This window comes from Toxorhynchites rutilus, chromosome 2, assembly GCF_029784135.1.
Source record: "Toxorhynchites rutilus septentrionalis strain SRP chromosome 2, ASM2978413v1, whole genome shotgun sequence".
NCBI classification, from domain to species: Eukaryota; Metazoa; Arthropoda; class Insecta; order Diptera; family Culicidae; genus Toxorhynchites; species Toxorhynchites rutilus.
In genome coordinates this window covers 120,749,906-120,768,498 of record NC_073745.1, presented here as the reverse complement: position 1 = coordinate 120,768,498, position 18,593 = coordinate 120,749,906, and the positions used below count along the sequence as shown (strand labels likewise).

General features: G+C 37.8%; 1 protein-coding gene across 1 annotated transcript; it reads right to left on the bottom strand.

Moving 5' to 3' along the window:
• Positions 1 to 7,290: 7,290 nt before the first annotated feature.
• On the bottom strand, positions 7,291 to 9,666 carry LOC129767702 (BUD13 homolog). The gene is made up of 3 exons (XM_055768860.1): positions 9,464 to 9,666; positions 8,037 to 9,410; positions 7,291 to 7,976 (listed from the first exon to the last, which is right to left on the bottom strand). Exons 1-3 carry the CDS (start codon positions 9,577 to 9,579, stop codon positions 7,613 to 7,615), a joined length of 1,854 nt encoding a protein of 617 aa, XP_055624835.1. The 5' UTR covers positions 9,580 to 9,666; the 3' UTR covers positions 7,291 to 7,612.
• Positions 9,667 to 18,593: the final 8,927 nt, after the last annotated feature.

Sequence of the window (18,593 nt, the reverse complement as noted above, 5' to 3'; positions counted from 1 at the left end):
TTTTTCAAAGAAAAACATGAAAAATTGTTCCAAAAACTTTTTCCCTGTAAAAGTATCTTGTTGGAAATTGTATGGGCTATTCATATATTTTTTTTAGAATTAAAAAAAACATGTTTTCGAGAAAAATGAATTTTAATTTTTAAAATATTTTTTTTTTCAATTATTTTTTTTTTTCAAAAGTTTGCTTTATATTTTTTAACGAAAACGTAAATAATTTTCCTACATTCTCTAATTCTCTGATTAAAATTTTGTAGGTCTAATAGATTTTGTGTGAGAAATTCTTTAAAATTTTGAGTATTTTTTTCATTTTTTTTTCGAAAAATCTCGCTTTGATAACTATAAGATCTATAAAATGTTGATAAAAGATGTAGGAAATTATGTTTTCATTGAAAAATGTCAAGCAAGTGAGAATACGTGTTTGTTTTGAACTCGCGCTGATGAAAATTAAACTCAAGCGCAGCGCTGCGTATGTTTTCTGAAGACTGCTTACGTTACGTTACGAAAATGTCTCCATTTGTCCACGGTGAGGGGGGAGGGGTATGGATAATGTAAACGTGGACACGTTAAATACATAATTTGTGAAAAAATCACATCTGTATTTAACAATAAATAAAATTTATTCTGCATTTCCGAGAAACTTATCGGTATTTATCAAGTTTGAGCTGTCGGATAGTGCTTCCCGTTCGAAAATCCATTTTTTTCCATATCGTTGAACTTCTTTGTTAATATGTGTATTCTGATAGTAACGTACATCAACCGAGAGCGACCGATTTATTTTCATTTGTTTAAGAGGATAACGACGAAACGACAGGATGAAGACACCGTAAAAGCATGTTAGAATGTTGTAATATTGAGAATACAAGACATTGTTTTCCTAGATGGGGCTTTCGGTTCAACTTTCGCTCTTGATGAAAAAACCGTTTCGCTTTCATTTTTTGAAAACTGTCAAGGCTTCGCGAAAATGGAATACAAACAAGAAATTCTTTTATGGATACACACAATGTATCTCTCGAGAAGTGTTGTTAGCAGTGATGCTCTACTTCGTTCTGGAATACGCTTCTATTGCGTTGCCCAGAAAGTTCATGCCGTCGCTAATGATCAGGGCTCGACAATTTCGTATCTAAAAGATGAAAACGATTTTTTACTTCTTCCTTTCTCTTCAGCCAATTTCAATTTCGATTGTGTATATTCACTACGCATACTGAAACATCGATGCTTTTATTTTGATTTCGTTTTGCTGTCGTTTCCTTTGTAGTAGACGCTTTTACACGACTATTGAAACTGCCCTATTTATTATCATTTGAATGGGCTATGTGTCTCTTTCAGCTTCACATGTAAAAGGATAATCATTGCTTTCAATTGAAAGTATCATTCGATTTCATTTCATAAAATTAGATTTTGCCGGACCGTCTTTCAAAAAAAGTGGAATTAAAAGGGGCATATGAGGGTATATTAGTCTTACAACCAGATCCGATGAATGATTACGCCTGCTGGCATACTTTATATTCTATCCTATAGTAATTTTCATTACTTTTAGTAAATACGATTCGAACTACAATGATATTTTCATTCGAAATAAGACATTTTCATACGGTACCTTTCATTTTCATTTGACGATTTGATAATTTCGCTTCAGTATGATCACTATTGTGGAATTGTAAGGTGCTGCTAATGATAATCAAATCGAGGCGCTGATCAAGAATGATCCACAGTACACGACACATGAATTAGCAGCTTCATTACAAATACAGTAGAGCCTCGTTCATCCGTGAAATAGTCTGGCAAGGTCACCACGAATAACGAAAATCGCGGATAACGCGTTAATGGACTAAAAATGAGGTGTAAACACGAAATAGAAATATTTTAGCAGAAAACATTCAATGGATTGTATTTCCGTCATCTCGTATTTCAAAACTCACATTTTTGAAGCAAATCGTGACTGGTAATGCAAATTCTAAGCATTCATAACGATATTGAGTGAAAAACAAATCTTTGTGCTAACCAAATGACTTCCGTTAGCTATCCTCGAAGCCTGTCTCCAGAAAGTCTTTCTTTGTTTCAGATATTGCATCTTCAAATTATCATTTGTTCGGACCGATGGAAAAAAAAAATAAAGGACAAGAATTAAGATTCATTGGATATCATAAAAAGCACGTTGCGCAGTTTTTTGACGAAAAAACAGGAAGTGGGTTATATCTATGGTATAACCGCAAGGGTGACGTAGGACTATCGTTGATTTAGAGATCATTTGTTTGAAGTTGAATCTGAATTCATTCTGAATGAATGAATATTTGGAGAACTTCGAAAACGAGAGCGTTACGTTGGAGCCACAAGGTTTTATGCATCCAATAATGGATACGGAAATATCCTACTGATGGGGAAGAATAATCTTCAGAAGCTATCCTGTTAATTGCGATTGATTGAAAAATCACAAAACCAAATGTATTTGGTCACAGTGTTTCATGGATAGAAAACATTAAAATAAACTCTTTCACATGAATGTTATTTTAAATTCCCAGAGGAACTGGCAGATTATTTTCAGTAACGATTAGATATTTCCACATTTTCCTCGATACTGGAAGCCCACCAGTGGTTAATGCTAACTCGATAACCATCTGTTAATAGCACTTGATTGAAACATATTTGGTCACAGTGTTACATGGATAGAAAACATTCAATTAAACTTTTTCACATGAATATATTTTGAAAATTCCCAGAGGAACTGGCAGATTATTTTCAGTAACGATTAGTTATTTCCACATTTTCCTCGATACTGGAAGCCCACCAGTGGTTAATGCCAACTCGATAACCACCTGTTAATAGCACTTGATTGAAATATATTTGGTCACAGTGTTACATGGATAGAAAACATTCAATTAAACTCTTTCACATGAATATATTTTGAAAATTCCCAGAGGAACTAGCAGATTATTTTCCAGCAATGATTAGATCTTTCCGGAACTTTCCCGATGCTGAATGGCATCCTAACGGAAAGAGTTCTGCGCGTGTATGTGTCGATCCTTCGCCGTCCACCTCCTCCAGCACGTTAGGCAACGATGTTGTCTTGTCGATGTTCTCACGAAAAATGAATGTGTCTCACCACCAGAATATCGCTTAAGTATGCTTTTTGTGTGTGATTGAATCGAGAGAAGGTGTGGTTTACGATGGCAATTTGGAAGGCAAACTAGAGGGGAATGAACTCTCTGAGCTCGGAACTTTCGGCGACTGAGCAATAATCGATTGCGGGCGCATACAATATTGGATACGGAAATATCCTACTGATGGGGAAGAATAATCTTCTGAAGCTATCCTGTTAATTGCGATTGATTGAAAAACCACAAAACCAAATGTATTTGGTCACAGTGTTACATGGATAGAAAACATTCAATTAAACTCTTTCACATGAATATATTTTGAAAATTCCCAAAGGAACTGGCAGATTATTTTCAGTAACGATTAGATATTTCCACATTTTCCTCGATACTGGAAGCCCACCAGTGGTTAATGCCAACTCGATAACCACCTGTTAATAGCACTTGATTGAAACATATTTGGTCACAGTGTTACATGGATAGAAAACATTCAATTAAACTCTTTCACATGAATATATTTTGAAAATTCCCAAAGGAACTGGCAGATTATTTTCAGTAACGATTAGATATTTCCACATTTTCCTCGATACTGGAAGCCCACCAGTGGTTAATGCCAACTCGATAACCACCTGTTAATAGCCGCGCGTGTATGTGTGTGTAGCGATGTCTTCCCAGGGAACCGTTTGTGGCATCACTCTCCTCCTGATAGATTCCCTTCTGGCCTAGGGTGCACAAACAGGCTCTTGGTGACACCGTTCATCCGCGCTTTCATGATAAATAAAGAGCTTCACCGCAACAGCGACAACATGCTCCAATCGCTGTTCAATTAGAACTGAGTGGATTTCCGAGCGCCGCTCGCTTATATACCGATTGGTGATTTCAATAGCCTGTTTTGAAAGCAATTTTAAGACTATTGAAACAAGTTTTTGGATCAAAAAGTAACAAGTATATAACGCGTAGACATTTTATCTTTCGAATGAAGTGTTTATCATACCATTTCGTTCAGTTGTTTAGGAGCTATTAACGCTCAAAATCTCGGTCTCCGGCGTAACGCTTTCGTTTTCGAAACTTTGATTTTACACCCCGGTATAGAAATGAAAGACGTAGTCCTACGTCAAAAAACAAAGAAGTTCTGCGATTATGGAATTTTCAAGTTGCATAAAGGATGACGAAAGATTTCATAAGATATAGCGCGGACTCGATTATATACAGTCCAGGATTACTGTATATAATCGAGACAAAAAACAATATTTTTATTGTTTTTTTTATGCATATATTTTTCGTTGTTTGAATATTAAAGAAGAATTTGATTTTTGATTCACCCCCTTAAAGTCAGAAAACACCTTTTTCACATCAAAGAAATAATATATCCAGTATCTCTCAGGATTTGATGAAAAAAAATCCTTCTACGCGTATGTTCGAATTCCAACAATGAGTTATAGAACTTTTTTTTTTGTTTCAGACTCTGTTGCCTCGAACTAGCTCTACATTCAAAAGTACGCTACGGAAGACGATTCTGTTGCTTCCATTTGAAAAGTTGAGAATATTTAGTACAGGAGATAATTATGGAACATCTAAATTAGTGGATCAAATCCATTTGGAAGTGAAAACTTGAATGTTGGAATTTTTTAATGTGTTTTTATTAATTTTATCCTTAAAAATTCATATTAAACTTGATGTTTTCTATCAATCAAATTAAAGCTCTCTATTCGCTCTACAATTTGTTCTTTGACACCCAACTTCTGTCTTTCTTAATTTCGCTGTCGAAAATTCGAGCAAAAATTTAAAAAATCACGTTTTTACCACACCACTCAAATTTCACTTTAACGTTACATTTTTTCTTGAAATAAGTCATATTTGAAATGTAAAAAAAAAATTCAAACTGTATATAATCGAGTCCAAAATTGTATATGATCGAATCACATATGATCGAGTCCGACCTGTATTAAGCACTGACTAACGCCTATTAGTTTGAGCAATTTAGGTGTTGATCAAATCAAAACTACATAACACCACACTCTATTTCAATGTTTTGAATAGCGTGATGATATCCATATCGATTTTTTTATACCACTGAGGTCTTGTTTCGCATCAGCTTTTCTTCGATGACTTCGACTAACTCAATTCCACTAACGAAGCCCTTGATTTCATTGTTTGATTTTCTTCAAAACTTAAGCAGCTCAGCCAGTTTACGTCAGTTTATACTACAAAATGTCCGAGATAAGAATTGTCCACGTGGACAACAGGGGTAGGGATATAGGAAATGTCCACGTTTGTCCACGGAGGGGGAGTGGGGTGTCTAAAATAGTGCTTTTTCTGTCCACGTGGTATGTGGACAGCCCCTTATATACAGAAACTATCGTATCATTTTATTCCTTTGAAGTTGATTCGAGCTGTTGAATCGACCTTATATTAAGAATTCTTGACTCGACTATCGTTCCCAGTAGTTTTTTTTCTTGGATCACGATATTCTCTTTGTACTGTCAAGCCACCATCCCATTCGAAAATAATGTGTGATCAGACAAAGAGGCCTCTTCCGAAACCAGTTGTGTATTTTCTGCACAGACTGCACAGTGTTAGGGTGGGTTTAGACTAGGGATATATTCATGTGAAGAAATATGATGATATTTATAGAAATCGCATCAACCGTTTGCACTAGCGTGAACTTCTATAATGAATATATTCATATCTTCGGTGAATTTATTCACCTGAAGTAGAACTGCATCCAACTTTAGTGATTTCTCACCAGTGAGAAATTCACAAGCGTTTACATATGCTGAACTTATTCAAGTTATATATACCTCGAATAAGTGTATCATATTTATTCTCACCCGTTTACACCTATTTTAACGTGAATAAATCCATCTATAGCTATAGATCTCCCTAATGTAAACCCGCCATTAGGTCCAGGTCTTCTTGTCTGATAGCGTTCATAAACGTTGGTTCATTGCCTATATTGGCAATGTCAATGTTGTTTGAAGAGAGAAATTCTAAAAGACATTCACCTCGACTGTTTATGACAGTACTACCCCATAAAGTGTGATGAGCGTTGACATCACAGCCGATGATGAGTCTTTGTTGATTTCTCTGCAATAATTTACGAACGCCACAACCTCTTGGGGAGGTGCCTCATGCACGTCGCCAGGGGAATAAGCCGACGCAATTATTATGTCGGATCTTCCCTTGGCGGTTGGTAACTCAACTCTGATCCCGATGATGTCCCGTTTAATGAACTCTGTTATAGGAAAGCATTTAATATTACTTTTACTTGGACAGCAGTTCTTGGGGGGTCATGCTTGTCGTCGTAGAATAACTTGCATGGACCAGTATGAATACCAAGTATTCTTCCTTTGTGGACCCAAGGCTCTTGAATTAAAGCTAAATCCATAGCGTCTTTGATAAACATCTCAGACAGTACGCTCGACGCTGCTTTAGCGTGATGGAGATTTATTTACAGAACCTTAGTGTTCTGTGTTAGTTTTGACCGCTCGTTTTGTTCATTTGGATATGGATTATTCATAAAAGCCCCACGAGTTTCGCATCAGTGACCGACTTAATGCAGTAAGGGCAGATGACACTGTGGCGGGTGCCCTGGTGCTTCACAGGCTCCGTTAACGACAGGGTTTAAACAACCCCCTCCCCCTACGAATCAAAATATTTCGAACGACTTGATAAAATTCCATTCCGTATTTCGTTCGAGTTGTTTTTGCATTTTGTTCGATCTGTTTCTCTTCGAACATTAAATGGGCAAAACGTTCGAAATAGGGAATGTGACATCATAACTCGAACGAAATGAAAATCCGTCGGAATACAGAGTAGGGTCGAATACTAGTACGAATTGATATAAAGAACAAGCTACGGAGCATATTTTGTTGTCTGCTATTCTTATGTGTTTTTCGTGATAGTGTGATTGTGTGATAGTGTGAGATTTCTTCCAATATCTTCATCCGATAAATTTTGAATACGGTTTTCACGGAGATACTTAATAAGAGTATTTCTAACAATTGTTGGAAAATAAGTGTTATTGGTTCAATAACAAGCCCAAACGAACGATGGCCTATTTTGTCCCGCCTGGTCATATTGCCCTTATCTACGCTATACCTACAGGATTATCTGGTGAGCAAGAATATGTAAGTCAAAAGTTGTGAATTTGATAAAACGTATATTTTTTAGTTAAATTGATTGAAAAGAAGGAAGTATAGGTGGATTTGTAGTGCGTATTCTGGATGTGAAATTTTCATAAAATTACAGGAAGAAATTAGGAGAAATTTAAGCAAGGCGAGGCAAAATACTAGAAGCGTGGAAAAAATCAGGAAAATAGGTGCGAGCACGAGAACTGAAAAAGAAACTGTTTTGTAAGCAAAATAGTATTATTGAATTATTGTAAGTTTATTGAATAACAATATTTTTTAGTTTGAGCTGATCATAAAAAGGACTGCTTCGAAATTAGTTTCTGTATCTGCAACAGATAGAAAATCTGATGGTTATAATTCAATTAGTATTAATCGTGACACCCTGCTTCACATATCTTCTACACTGTATTTGTAAGCTTCCTCTTCCACAGCTTTCTTCTTGCTCATCATTTCGAACCATTTCTTCTCGAAACCATTCGATCTATCCACACCATCCCAACGATAACCAGGTCGAATTCCGAACCGATTATCGGCAAATGATCCCTTGTATAAGGGTTTCTCCGGACGACCTTCTTGACGGTCTTTATCCTTTTTCTTACTGCGCATGTAATTCAACATTGGGTCTCCATCACGTTCCTGCTTTTTGAGGTAGTCGTCCAGGTCCTCGTCATTAGCGTATCTAGCTAATGGCTTGCTCATTTCATGCGCGGCTTCTTCAAGTTGCGTCTTATAATCTTCAACTTGCTTTACTCTGAAAAAAAAACAAACATTCATTCATTTAACTTATGATAAAATATAGTTCTGTCCTTACCCTTTACCCCATCTGGTATACACTTCTTTCTTTTTTTCATCTCGCTTTCGCTTCTCAAACTCCTTGCGCAGTTCTTCCTCGACGTCTCTTCGTTTGCCAGATTTTTCGCGCACCCTTGTTTTTGCGAACCGGCCGGATACTTCTGCAGACATGCTATCAAACAACTCATTCTCCCGCTCACGAAACCTCTCGTTCTCTACCCTCAAATCTCTCGCATCTTGCAACCCAGCTCTTTTACCCTCCAGTGTGGTTACCATTCTCCCGCTGGATATAGCTCGATCCCGGGATCGGGAACGTGATTCATGTCTGGATGATTTGCTTGGTTTTCTTGGAGGACTCTCATCGGAATCGATTGGTTCTTGCTTGATTTGTCTCGTCGGAATTTCAGAAGCACGACTGCGCACAGGGGAAGCGTTTCTTTCTTGCTTAATTGTCACTCGTCTCGGTGGACTTTCATCTGAATCCGACCGTCTTCTTGATTCTTGTCGTCTCCTAGGAGGACTCTCATCGGAGTCCTTTCGCGATGTGCCATATCGTGCTTCTTGTCTTTTTCTAGGTGGGCTTTGATCCGAATCCGAGCCTTGACGTGATTTGTTCTCTCCTGTCTTCCTTCTAGGATTCTCGACATTCGATTGTCTGTTTTTTTTGTGAGCTTTACTAGGAGAACGATTTCTTCGAGATTTTTCGTTTATTGTTCTCCTCGGAGGGCTTTGATCTGAGTCGTATTCTCTTTTCACATCTCTTGACATGCTTTCTATAGTTCTGCCACCTTTTCGTCTTGGGGGACTGACATCAGAATCTGAACGGGTGTTCTTCGAAGAACATTCGTGCTGTTTGCTTCTGTTGCTATTGACTCCGCTTAAATCCCTCTCTCTTCTATGTTTATTGCTTCTAGGAGGACTCTCATCGGAATCACTTCTCGATTTTCTATGTCTTTCTCTCGAAGGCATTTGGTCTGAATACCGCTGTGATTTTTTCGCTCTTGGAGGACTTTCATCTGAATTGCGCTTCGAGTTGTTTCGAAGATCCTTCGAATGACTAGGAACTTTTCCTCTCCGGGGTGGGCTTTCATCAGAATCCATCCGATCTGCACGACTACGCTCATTTGTGAGTGCATTTTTCTTTGCTCCCCACATTTCCATCATTGGCTTTCCTTTGCTCGACATAGCATTTGTGAAGCTATTGCCACTATCTTCGGACAGCTTTTTCCACCTGCTGCTGTTGAAATCTTCTTTCGCTTTGAGTTCCGGCGGGCGGTCATCAATAATGCCCACTATTTGTGGTGCCTCATCTCCCATGGCAAATAAATCCGACTCGTCCTCATTATTGGGTTGGATGTGGTTATTGAAATCATCCGTGTCAATTATCCTAACGCTGAAAGATGTTTGATAATAATAGCGAATTCATTTGTATGTCATGAAACATACTTCGATTTATCCGTTGTCTGCTTATCTCTCTTCTTTTTCTTTTTTTTCTTCGAGTCCTTCTCGTTTGAAAGGTAACGCTTGAGATACTCTTTCTGGTTAATTTTATTAGTAGTCATTGTGATCAAGACAAAATATGTGTAAAATTTACAACAGCTTTCCCAACAACAGATTTTGTTTACGTTTACAATCGAGAGAGGCAATATTAATTCAAATGACGCACGAATATGTGTCAACCAAGATGTCTATGGTAGAAGGTAAGAACTAGAGATGAGCAAACCGTCGCGTACAAACCTAAGGCAAGGCGCAAATTGAGACGCATATAGCGCGAGTAACTTGGCGCGATATAGCGCCTGTTTTTGTGGCTAATAAAAACAGATAGAACGGCGCAAATTGGCCAGATGACGCGAGATGGTGGAGCGCTCGTGAGACACGACTCGCGCGACGCTGTGGCTGAACCACAGTTTCTCGTGCTGGTCATGCCGGTTGTGGTAGTTGTGTTGGTGAACAATCATATAGCGCCGTGGGTTTGATACTGTATGGCTGTACTCGTCGGGTGATTGTGTTAGTAAATAAATATATCGCGCAACTCTGTGTTAATCAGTCATTGTATGCGAGTGGCATGTTATTTACACCAAACTGCGACTCAATATGCACTCCACCACGCTACGTTTGTGGCAGGTATAAGTCGTGTTGGTAGTCTCGCGTTCGCTTACGAGCGCTATACGCTTCTCAATTTGCGCCTAGCCTAAGCGTGGAAACCAGCCGGGTGACGTCTTTAGAGAACCCCCATTGAACTGACAGGAGCCAACATATCGGGTATCCCACTGACATTTTACCTTTGTTTTCTTATGAATTGGGTATCCCACTGACAGTTCTGCTTGAGATTTTGCTAACGATCCTAGCATCAATCATAGCACCCGGCTGGTGGAAACACACTAGACTGCTCACCCGCGCGGTTTTCGCAATGACAAGTCGCAGCAGGAGCTTGATGTAAAACACATTCAGCGGCTCTCGGCGGCTTCACTAGCTGCCATTATTATATTTTATAGACGGATGCAAGAAGAGTCTATGGTACAAGGTACAACTGTTTGGTCAGTAAGCGGATTAGAGGGGAGGCATATAAAGACAGAATGGTGGAAAACGGAAGAGGGGATGTTTACCTTAGCGAGAGGGAGAGAGAAGTTGATCACAAAAGTCTGAAATATTGCATTTCTCGACAATTTGGATGGAATTCGAGTATTCGCAACTACATGACCGCAGAGTGGTTTTCACACATTGGCTCACCTGAGAGTACATTTATTTGTGGCGTGCTTTATTTACACCTTTCGAAAGCGCATAAACACCAATACTCTCACGAAACCGGACCAAATTTCTATCAGTCGTTCTGATTTCTGATTGGCTGATTTCGATAAATTTTGTAAACAAAGCAGATTTTTTCAGTGTTGCCAATAAAAATAAATAGCGTTGGATTTGTATTGAATTTAGAAATGTTGAATTTAATGAATATTACGATATTTAGTTTAAAGGAAATGTGAAGAAATTATATGCAAGTTTATGTATGTGTTTTTTTTTACAATGGAGTAAAGTGAACGACAAAACACTCATTTGTCAATTTAGCTTCGTTAGATCCCTAATGTGATTTCATATTTCGGAATATAATTTCCATTGCTAAGAAGAAATGGAAAGTCTCATTATTCACTATGATGGCAGAGTTGTTAGCTCTAGCTCGTAAATATGAAAAAAGAGATGGTTGATACCATCCAGGTTGTGTTTTGCTGACTACCAATTGTTATACTTATGACAGACATACAGCTGTACTACCGCTGTACTTCGAAAATTGTATGTCTGTCACCATGTAAAGCGCTAGATCCATGCAAGATGCTGAACTATAGGTGTTTCGTTCTTGGAACTTTCAGGACATGGCGTGAGACGAGTAGCGAGACGTAACTTTCAGAAATATTTACTTTTTGTTTGGGTGTGTGGTTATGATTTCAATGTCAACTCGCTAAAGAAAATAATTGAAGGAAAAAATAAGCAAATATATATTCTCGTGGAATATAGTGCACAACCTCCTTTTGCTCTAGCCAATTACTTGTAACGGCCCTTTCCGGATCTTCTTCCCGGTATATGCACAGCATTCTCCTCCTCCCTAACGAATTCAGTGGAGCCACAATCAGCGTTATTTTTTGTCACCATCGCCGTAAGCTGATAGTACTCTTTTCCCAGCCGATGGGAGCCAAACAGAAGTACATTTTGCTTAGAAAGAAAGGCGAAAAGATATACTAAAACATCCTTCTGCACTGTTATGATTCTACAATAAAGCGCGAGCAGCTATTTTGCCAATGAATGCATTTGTCACCAAAAGATACGATTTGTTTTGTAAACAAATTTGTTTTTTCACGAGCAATGGCCGAACAGCAATTTTGACATTGCGGTCCACCTATAGTACAACGCCTTGGAACCATGCAAGCAACTCGGTACAATCGCTGTACCTGTACCGACCTATTTTACCGCTGTACATGGTGGGTAGCATGAACAAATCGAATCAAAACATTTGGTAAACATTCTTTTTTAATGACTTTCTCTTGAGTTAATAACTTTGACTGGAAACATGCTGGTTGTGTTTGATAGTTAAGATGCTAGATAAAAACCTTTTTCATTGAAATATGTGGTGAAAATTGGAAAAATTCTGATTGCCAGTTTGACATACGGTACAATGTACAACCAAAGTATGTCTGTCATGGTACGATAGTACCTGTACAACGCAAGTACAGCTGTATGTCTGTCTCTAGTATTACACTGCTGACATGTTCTTTCCCGCTGACTTATTTTGATGATGCAAAGAGCTACGAATTTTGTTCTGTTCTGTCGAGGAAAGTTTTCGCTTCATCGACGCTGTACTCATAGTCGAATTCAATATTCATGTCATCCACATTATCACTAAAATTAGATGAGGCTGAAATTCGATATGATGTCGATGCTGCTTCACTGTTCATCAATTTCTGGGCTGAACATTCTTCTCGCCGCTTTGATAGCAAGTCCATCAATCAAACAAGATGTTCTTGTGTATCGGCTGTATGCGAAGCATTCGGTACAACGGTCATGTATTGCGAAAGAATCACGATTTTCAAGTTGTTTCGGAATTACAATGGAGTTGAGCGCCGTCGTTTTGCACGAATCAACGAGGAAAGTTTCTCCGGACAATCTTGGACGAGGCGTTATGGATATCATTATTATATTATAGATATGGGTCTTATTTTATCCTTTATCCTTTTTGAAAATGACTTACTGAAAATATGCAAAATCATTTAATTTGCACCAACCAAATGTTACGATTTATCAAAACAGAAATTTAAAAAATCCGAAATTTTATAATATTTGGCAACTTTGGCATCTTCATGGCTTCGTTTTTGTACGACGAAGAAGAGTAAGAAGCCAGTTGTCTCATCTTGTCTTAAGGCTGATTTAGACGATTTAGACGATGATCGTCTAAATCAGCCTTTAGGTACAAACCAAGGCGCCTCTATATATACCAGGTGAAACAATCATATGAAATGCACTTTCAGCCATATTGGAATTGCTGTCGGTATTGTTTACAAACAGCTGCCGGCAGCTCTCTACAAACTGCTACGACGCTTATTCGAAATATGCTCACTATGTTCGGCTTTCGCGAATTTATGTGAGAAAGAAGAGATGATTTTGTAGAATTTCATTCTCATCCACTAGTCTCGCATGTGAAAATGCAAAAATGGCGTATCCTGGCAATAACAAAACAAACAAACCCCCACTCCACAAACCGTAATCCCCTTCTTATTGAAGTGATGATGTTGCTTCACCTGTTATACATTTATATAAGCGCCTTGGTACAAACCAAGGAGCTGGAATTGACAGGTGGTTCGTTTTCAACAGTATGATGATAAGGCATGGGAGATGCGAGAGGGAATGAAAAATGACAGCGACTATTTTTGTTTATAAACAAACCAGTTCCAATTTTTATGCTACATAGCGTTTTCTGCACACCAACAATTACCTACGCTGGGTCGGTTTCAATCGAACTAGCTGTTGTGTTTCACAACTCGCACGATCAGGTGAGTCTCCAGCTGAAGCAGCAGTCGCTGGGAAACTGGATATCCACAGCGTACCGCTGCGCTCACTCAATCGTAATGGGTCGTCAACGACTAAAGTGATCAAAGCGAATGGAACTTAGAGCAGTACGGTACAAACCCGTCGGTAGTGGCTCTTTCATATACCCACTAGCACAACTCCCACATCGCTGAATTGCCAATCCCAGCAGCAACGGCAACAACCCTCACGTCCCATAAAACAGCAATGAAGACAATCACCCTTATTCTTGTTTACGGCCGTATCTGACTTTCGTTCGAAAGACTTGATTCGAACAATTTCGAAAAATACTTTCTTGTTTTCGTACGAATCCGTTCGTACAAGACCTTTTTCGAACATAAATATCAGATGCAAGATTTCATGCATCAATAAAATTTCATGCAAGAGTTCATCAAAGCAACGGTGAAAGTGTCGCTCATACAGTGATCGTTCGTTAATTTTGCCGGAAAATCAACCCAATTATTGAATTTTACTAACTGTTGCAGTCCAGTAATAATCAACAGCAAAAACAATAATAAAAAGTATACAAAGAAATGAAATATTAATAATGTTCATGAATCATATTCATAATCCTCAATGACTCAATTCCTTCAATAATAGATTGAACAGCAGAATCAGTACGACTTAAGCTCAAATTATCCGAAAAACATGAATATGTACTGATTTAACAATCGAACGGAATTCGCAAGATAAAAGTGACGTTTAGAAACCACGTGAAAAAACACATTCGTACGAAAACTAGAATGGCCGATTCGTTCGAATTGTTCAATTTTCGAAAGTTCGAATGAATGGATTTGATTCGTACGAAAACAAGAATACAAATGGTAAATTCTATCGAATGATTTTTTTTCGTTCGAAAACAAGAATGAGGGTGAATAACTTGCAGCAGTCACCGAAACACAACAATGATGCCAACAGCGTAAGCAGGTGACCACATAGCTAGTGATCCCCGATAATCGTTCGATTAATCGATTAATCGAATACTTCCTACAGAAAACGATTATTAATCGAACGAATACTGCACAACCAATAATCGAAGCGAACGAATAATTTACGTCGATTAATCGATCCAAACCCAGAGCAAAAAACCCGTGCGGCCGCTGCAGTTTTATCCTGAAATCAATCATTATCTTTGATGCTCTCCTAAACACCTAAAAGAAGCTCAATGTCGTCGATGCGAAATGAGCTTCGTTTACAAGTTTAGAGGAGCGTAAAAGATAATAATTGATTTTCAGGCGGAATGAACACTTTTTTGATGCCAGATGGCTTTCTAACAAATCAGAAATATTAGTCTAACTGACTATTTCTCTCAGTGTGACGATTAATCGATTAAACGATTATTTGGAGCGATTAATCGTATCGAATAACAAACTGCTGAAAAGTATTCGATTAGTGGATGAACAATTAATTTCAAAAATCGGGGATGACTACACATAGTGGTATGCACTCCTCATTGCATGCCATTTGTTATCCTCTTTCTCGGAAACTCGAGCCGTTCATTTGGCCGCTGTCAATTCGAACTCAAGTAATGGCTGAACAGCTATTCTGACATAACGTTCCACCTTAATATACGCCTTGGTACAAACTACACTGAGAGGAATAGTTAGTAAATACGACGAATTTTTTGGTACATGTTACCAATTCTCTAGTCATTTTCTACCCTACTAATCATTGGTACATATTACGAAAGAAAAATGGTAGGCACAAACGTCAAACAAACTTCGATTTGTTGGTCCAACATTGGTGCAATAACAGTGAAAATTTTGCTTCTCATTTGGGAGAGATAATCATCAGGGATAGTAAAAATGTTTTTTAATAATTGTTTTTAATTTAAAAAATTCTATTTGATTACATTTAACTTCACATACCTAGAATACATAATAATAATAATATATAACTTATTCTATGAGCAGCGTACACGAGGAAAGTTCCCGTTACTCTTCCTGCTGCATCGCTCTAGTTTGCATTATTTAGGGAGTGTCGGTAGCACCAGCACGTTTCATCCGCATTTTGTTCTCTCGTGTCTCTATGAAGAAAAGAAATACATATGTTAATAATATTAAATATGTATATATGTAATGAAACGTAACATCAACAAAATGCTTACCTCCGAATCGCTTCATCTCCAAAATAGAAATGGCGATTGCAAAGTGCGCACATCACAGATGTTAGGAATGACAAAAAAACAAAGTTACTAATGGTATGAAGTAAAATCTACGAATCTCTGGTAGGAACGTTCATTGCGTCTGACATCGCTTTTACGCAATTTTGGTAATATTTACAAAACATTTGTATATTTTACCAATGTTTTGGCTACTAAAGATTTGGTAGCTGCTTTTACTAAACTATTTCTCCAGTGTAGTACAAATGAACTAGTTCGCCAGAAAGAGTGAACGAACGGTCGTTCTTTTTTAAAGAACAGTACTTCGCCACACGAACTGATTGAGAGTAAATTGTTTGAGAACGAACTAATTGAGAGTGAACTTTTTTGGACCGAACTGTTTGCGAGCGAATTCTTTGCGAACGAATGAAGGCAGTTGAACTGAATAGATGTGGAAGGCAGATTGTGCTGGATGGAACGGATGAATACAACGAGAACATTTGTAGATGCTACAAAGTATAACGATATTGTCATTGAAAAGCAAAAGTACAATGTAACACAGGGCTTGTTTTGTTAATGTATATACAATTTTGAGTTCAACATTAAATTAAATTTCGGTAGTTTATATTTCGAATTACATATAAGTTTTTATAATGTATAAGTATGGAATTGCAATGAAAAATTCAACTCTATCAAACGTGTTGGTGGTCTTGAAAAAACCGATGGGTTTGAGTGGTTTTGTAAAAGCAATTGAAGATATCTTATATATGATTCGTTTTGTTTTCATGAGATCAATAAACGAGATTTTTTTTTATCTCATCAGTTTATTTTATTGGGCTCATTTAGCAATTCAGCTGTAACAGAGCCGAATTCATTCGAATACACGAGATTGTTCATAACCATTCCATGCGAAACCAGAACGGAAACAGATGCTCTCGGACAGAAAACTTAGTCAAATGTGCAAATGTGTGAGAATATTCCTTCGCTTGGGTGCAATCACAAGCAAACCATTTTTCATGACTATTCCATGTGAAAGCAGAATAGAAACTGATGCTCTCAGATATCGATGCATCACTTGAACACATAGTCAAATGTGTGTGAATATTCCTCTGCTCGAGCGCATTCACAAGCAAACAATTTTCCAAGAACACATGCGAAAGCAGAATAGAAACTGAGAGATGTTTTTGTCGACATCATGCATCATGCCTCAACCGCAGTCCAATCGCAACTGAAGTGATATTCAGTTCTTGTTCAGTTTATAGTTTTTTAGGAGACTTTCATCTGAAGGTCATTCGTCCCTCGAAGTGATATTTCAAGTGATTACTATTTTTGGGTGGAGGCGATCTGGTGTAGTGGTAAAATTCATACTTCTCACGGTAAAGATCATGAGTTTAAATCTCACTCTCGACATTCTTCCAAAATGAAAGGTCAAAGTGATGAATCAGCCATAAGTGTTGAAAATTACTATAATAAATAATGATTGCTATATTTATATAGATTTCGATAGTATGTTTCGAAGCAGTTTTTCAGCTATTCAAACATTTTTTTGGATCAATTAATCATATACATCATATACATCTTGGACATTTTATCTTTCGAATCCTAGCGTCACTCTCTTCGAACTTACACCCCGATACAGAAATGAAAAACCTAGTCCTACGTCAAAATCGTTATTGGATTTTTTCTCTGATGGAACCATTATGAAACATGATCTATGCTGGAAGCTATGTTTAGTCCGAACAGATATGAAAAATGCACATATTTTGTGCGAATCGAATTACATACACAAAAACTATTGTCGATTGATAGAGATACACATTAAGTTACATATAATTCGACATGCCGAGGCACCACTCAGGCTAAGGACATAGTAAACGCGGCGCGGTGCGATGCGATGCGGAGCGATGCGATGCGGAGCGATGAATTGGAGCTCATCGCGTGCTATGACATACTGAACGTGCGTTTTTTTATGTTTCATTCCACTCCATTCTCCACATATAAAAAACCTAGCACAAGGATGCAGGTTTGATAACAAATCTTCATTCTGTAAACAGTTGAATTGTGAGATATTTAGTTTGATAATAAATTGTATTTTTCTCAAAAAAGCTTCAACCGAAAATCTAAATTGAAGGTACAGCAAATGAAACATTTTTCTCAGTGGCATTTTGTTACTTTTTCTCTCAACAACACAATTTTTATTTTTGTTCGATGAGTTCGGTTGTGAAAATACTTATAGATAAATCGTCTGGCAACCATCATTTGCGTTCACTCCCGGCAAAACACTCCACGCACAGTTTCGACGCATTGAAATCGCGTTTACTATGTCAGGTCCGGGCGGTTTGCATTTGATTTCCGCATTCGTGAACGAAAGAGCTTTACCGCAAATACGCCCGCATCGCATCGCATTCACTATGTACTCGGCCTCAGTGTCGTATTGAAGGCAATTTTGACCTGTAATTGGATAGTCGCTGACAGTGGTACAGTGTTGACGTATGGTGGCGACTTTCAATGTGGGAATATAATTTGGGACCGATGTTTTGTAAACATCGATACATAAAATGTGCAATTAAACGTGTCGCATTACATATCATATCAATTAGCTAGATGTTTAATTAGATGTAGCTTACTGCATTTACACAAACAGTTTGCTTTTAAAGAAAAAGCACATTCTTTCTCCCGTAATTTCAAAAAAATACATTCCATACAAATCAAAAAATTGCAACAATGCTAGGATATGAAAAGCTGTCTATGTATGTTGAGTTACAGCTAAGTCCCTACGTTATTCTTGAAACCGATATTGATACCGCTGAACGAAAGAACGGTTCAAAAGAACTGGTTCATTCAGATGAACGGTTAGGGACTGAACTGTTTTGCCCATCTCTACACTGAGAGGAATAGTTAGTAAAT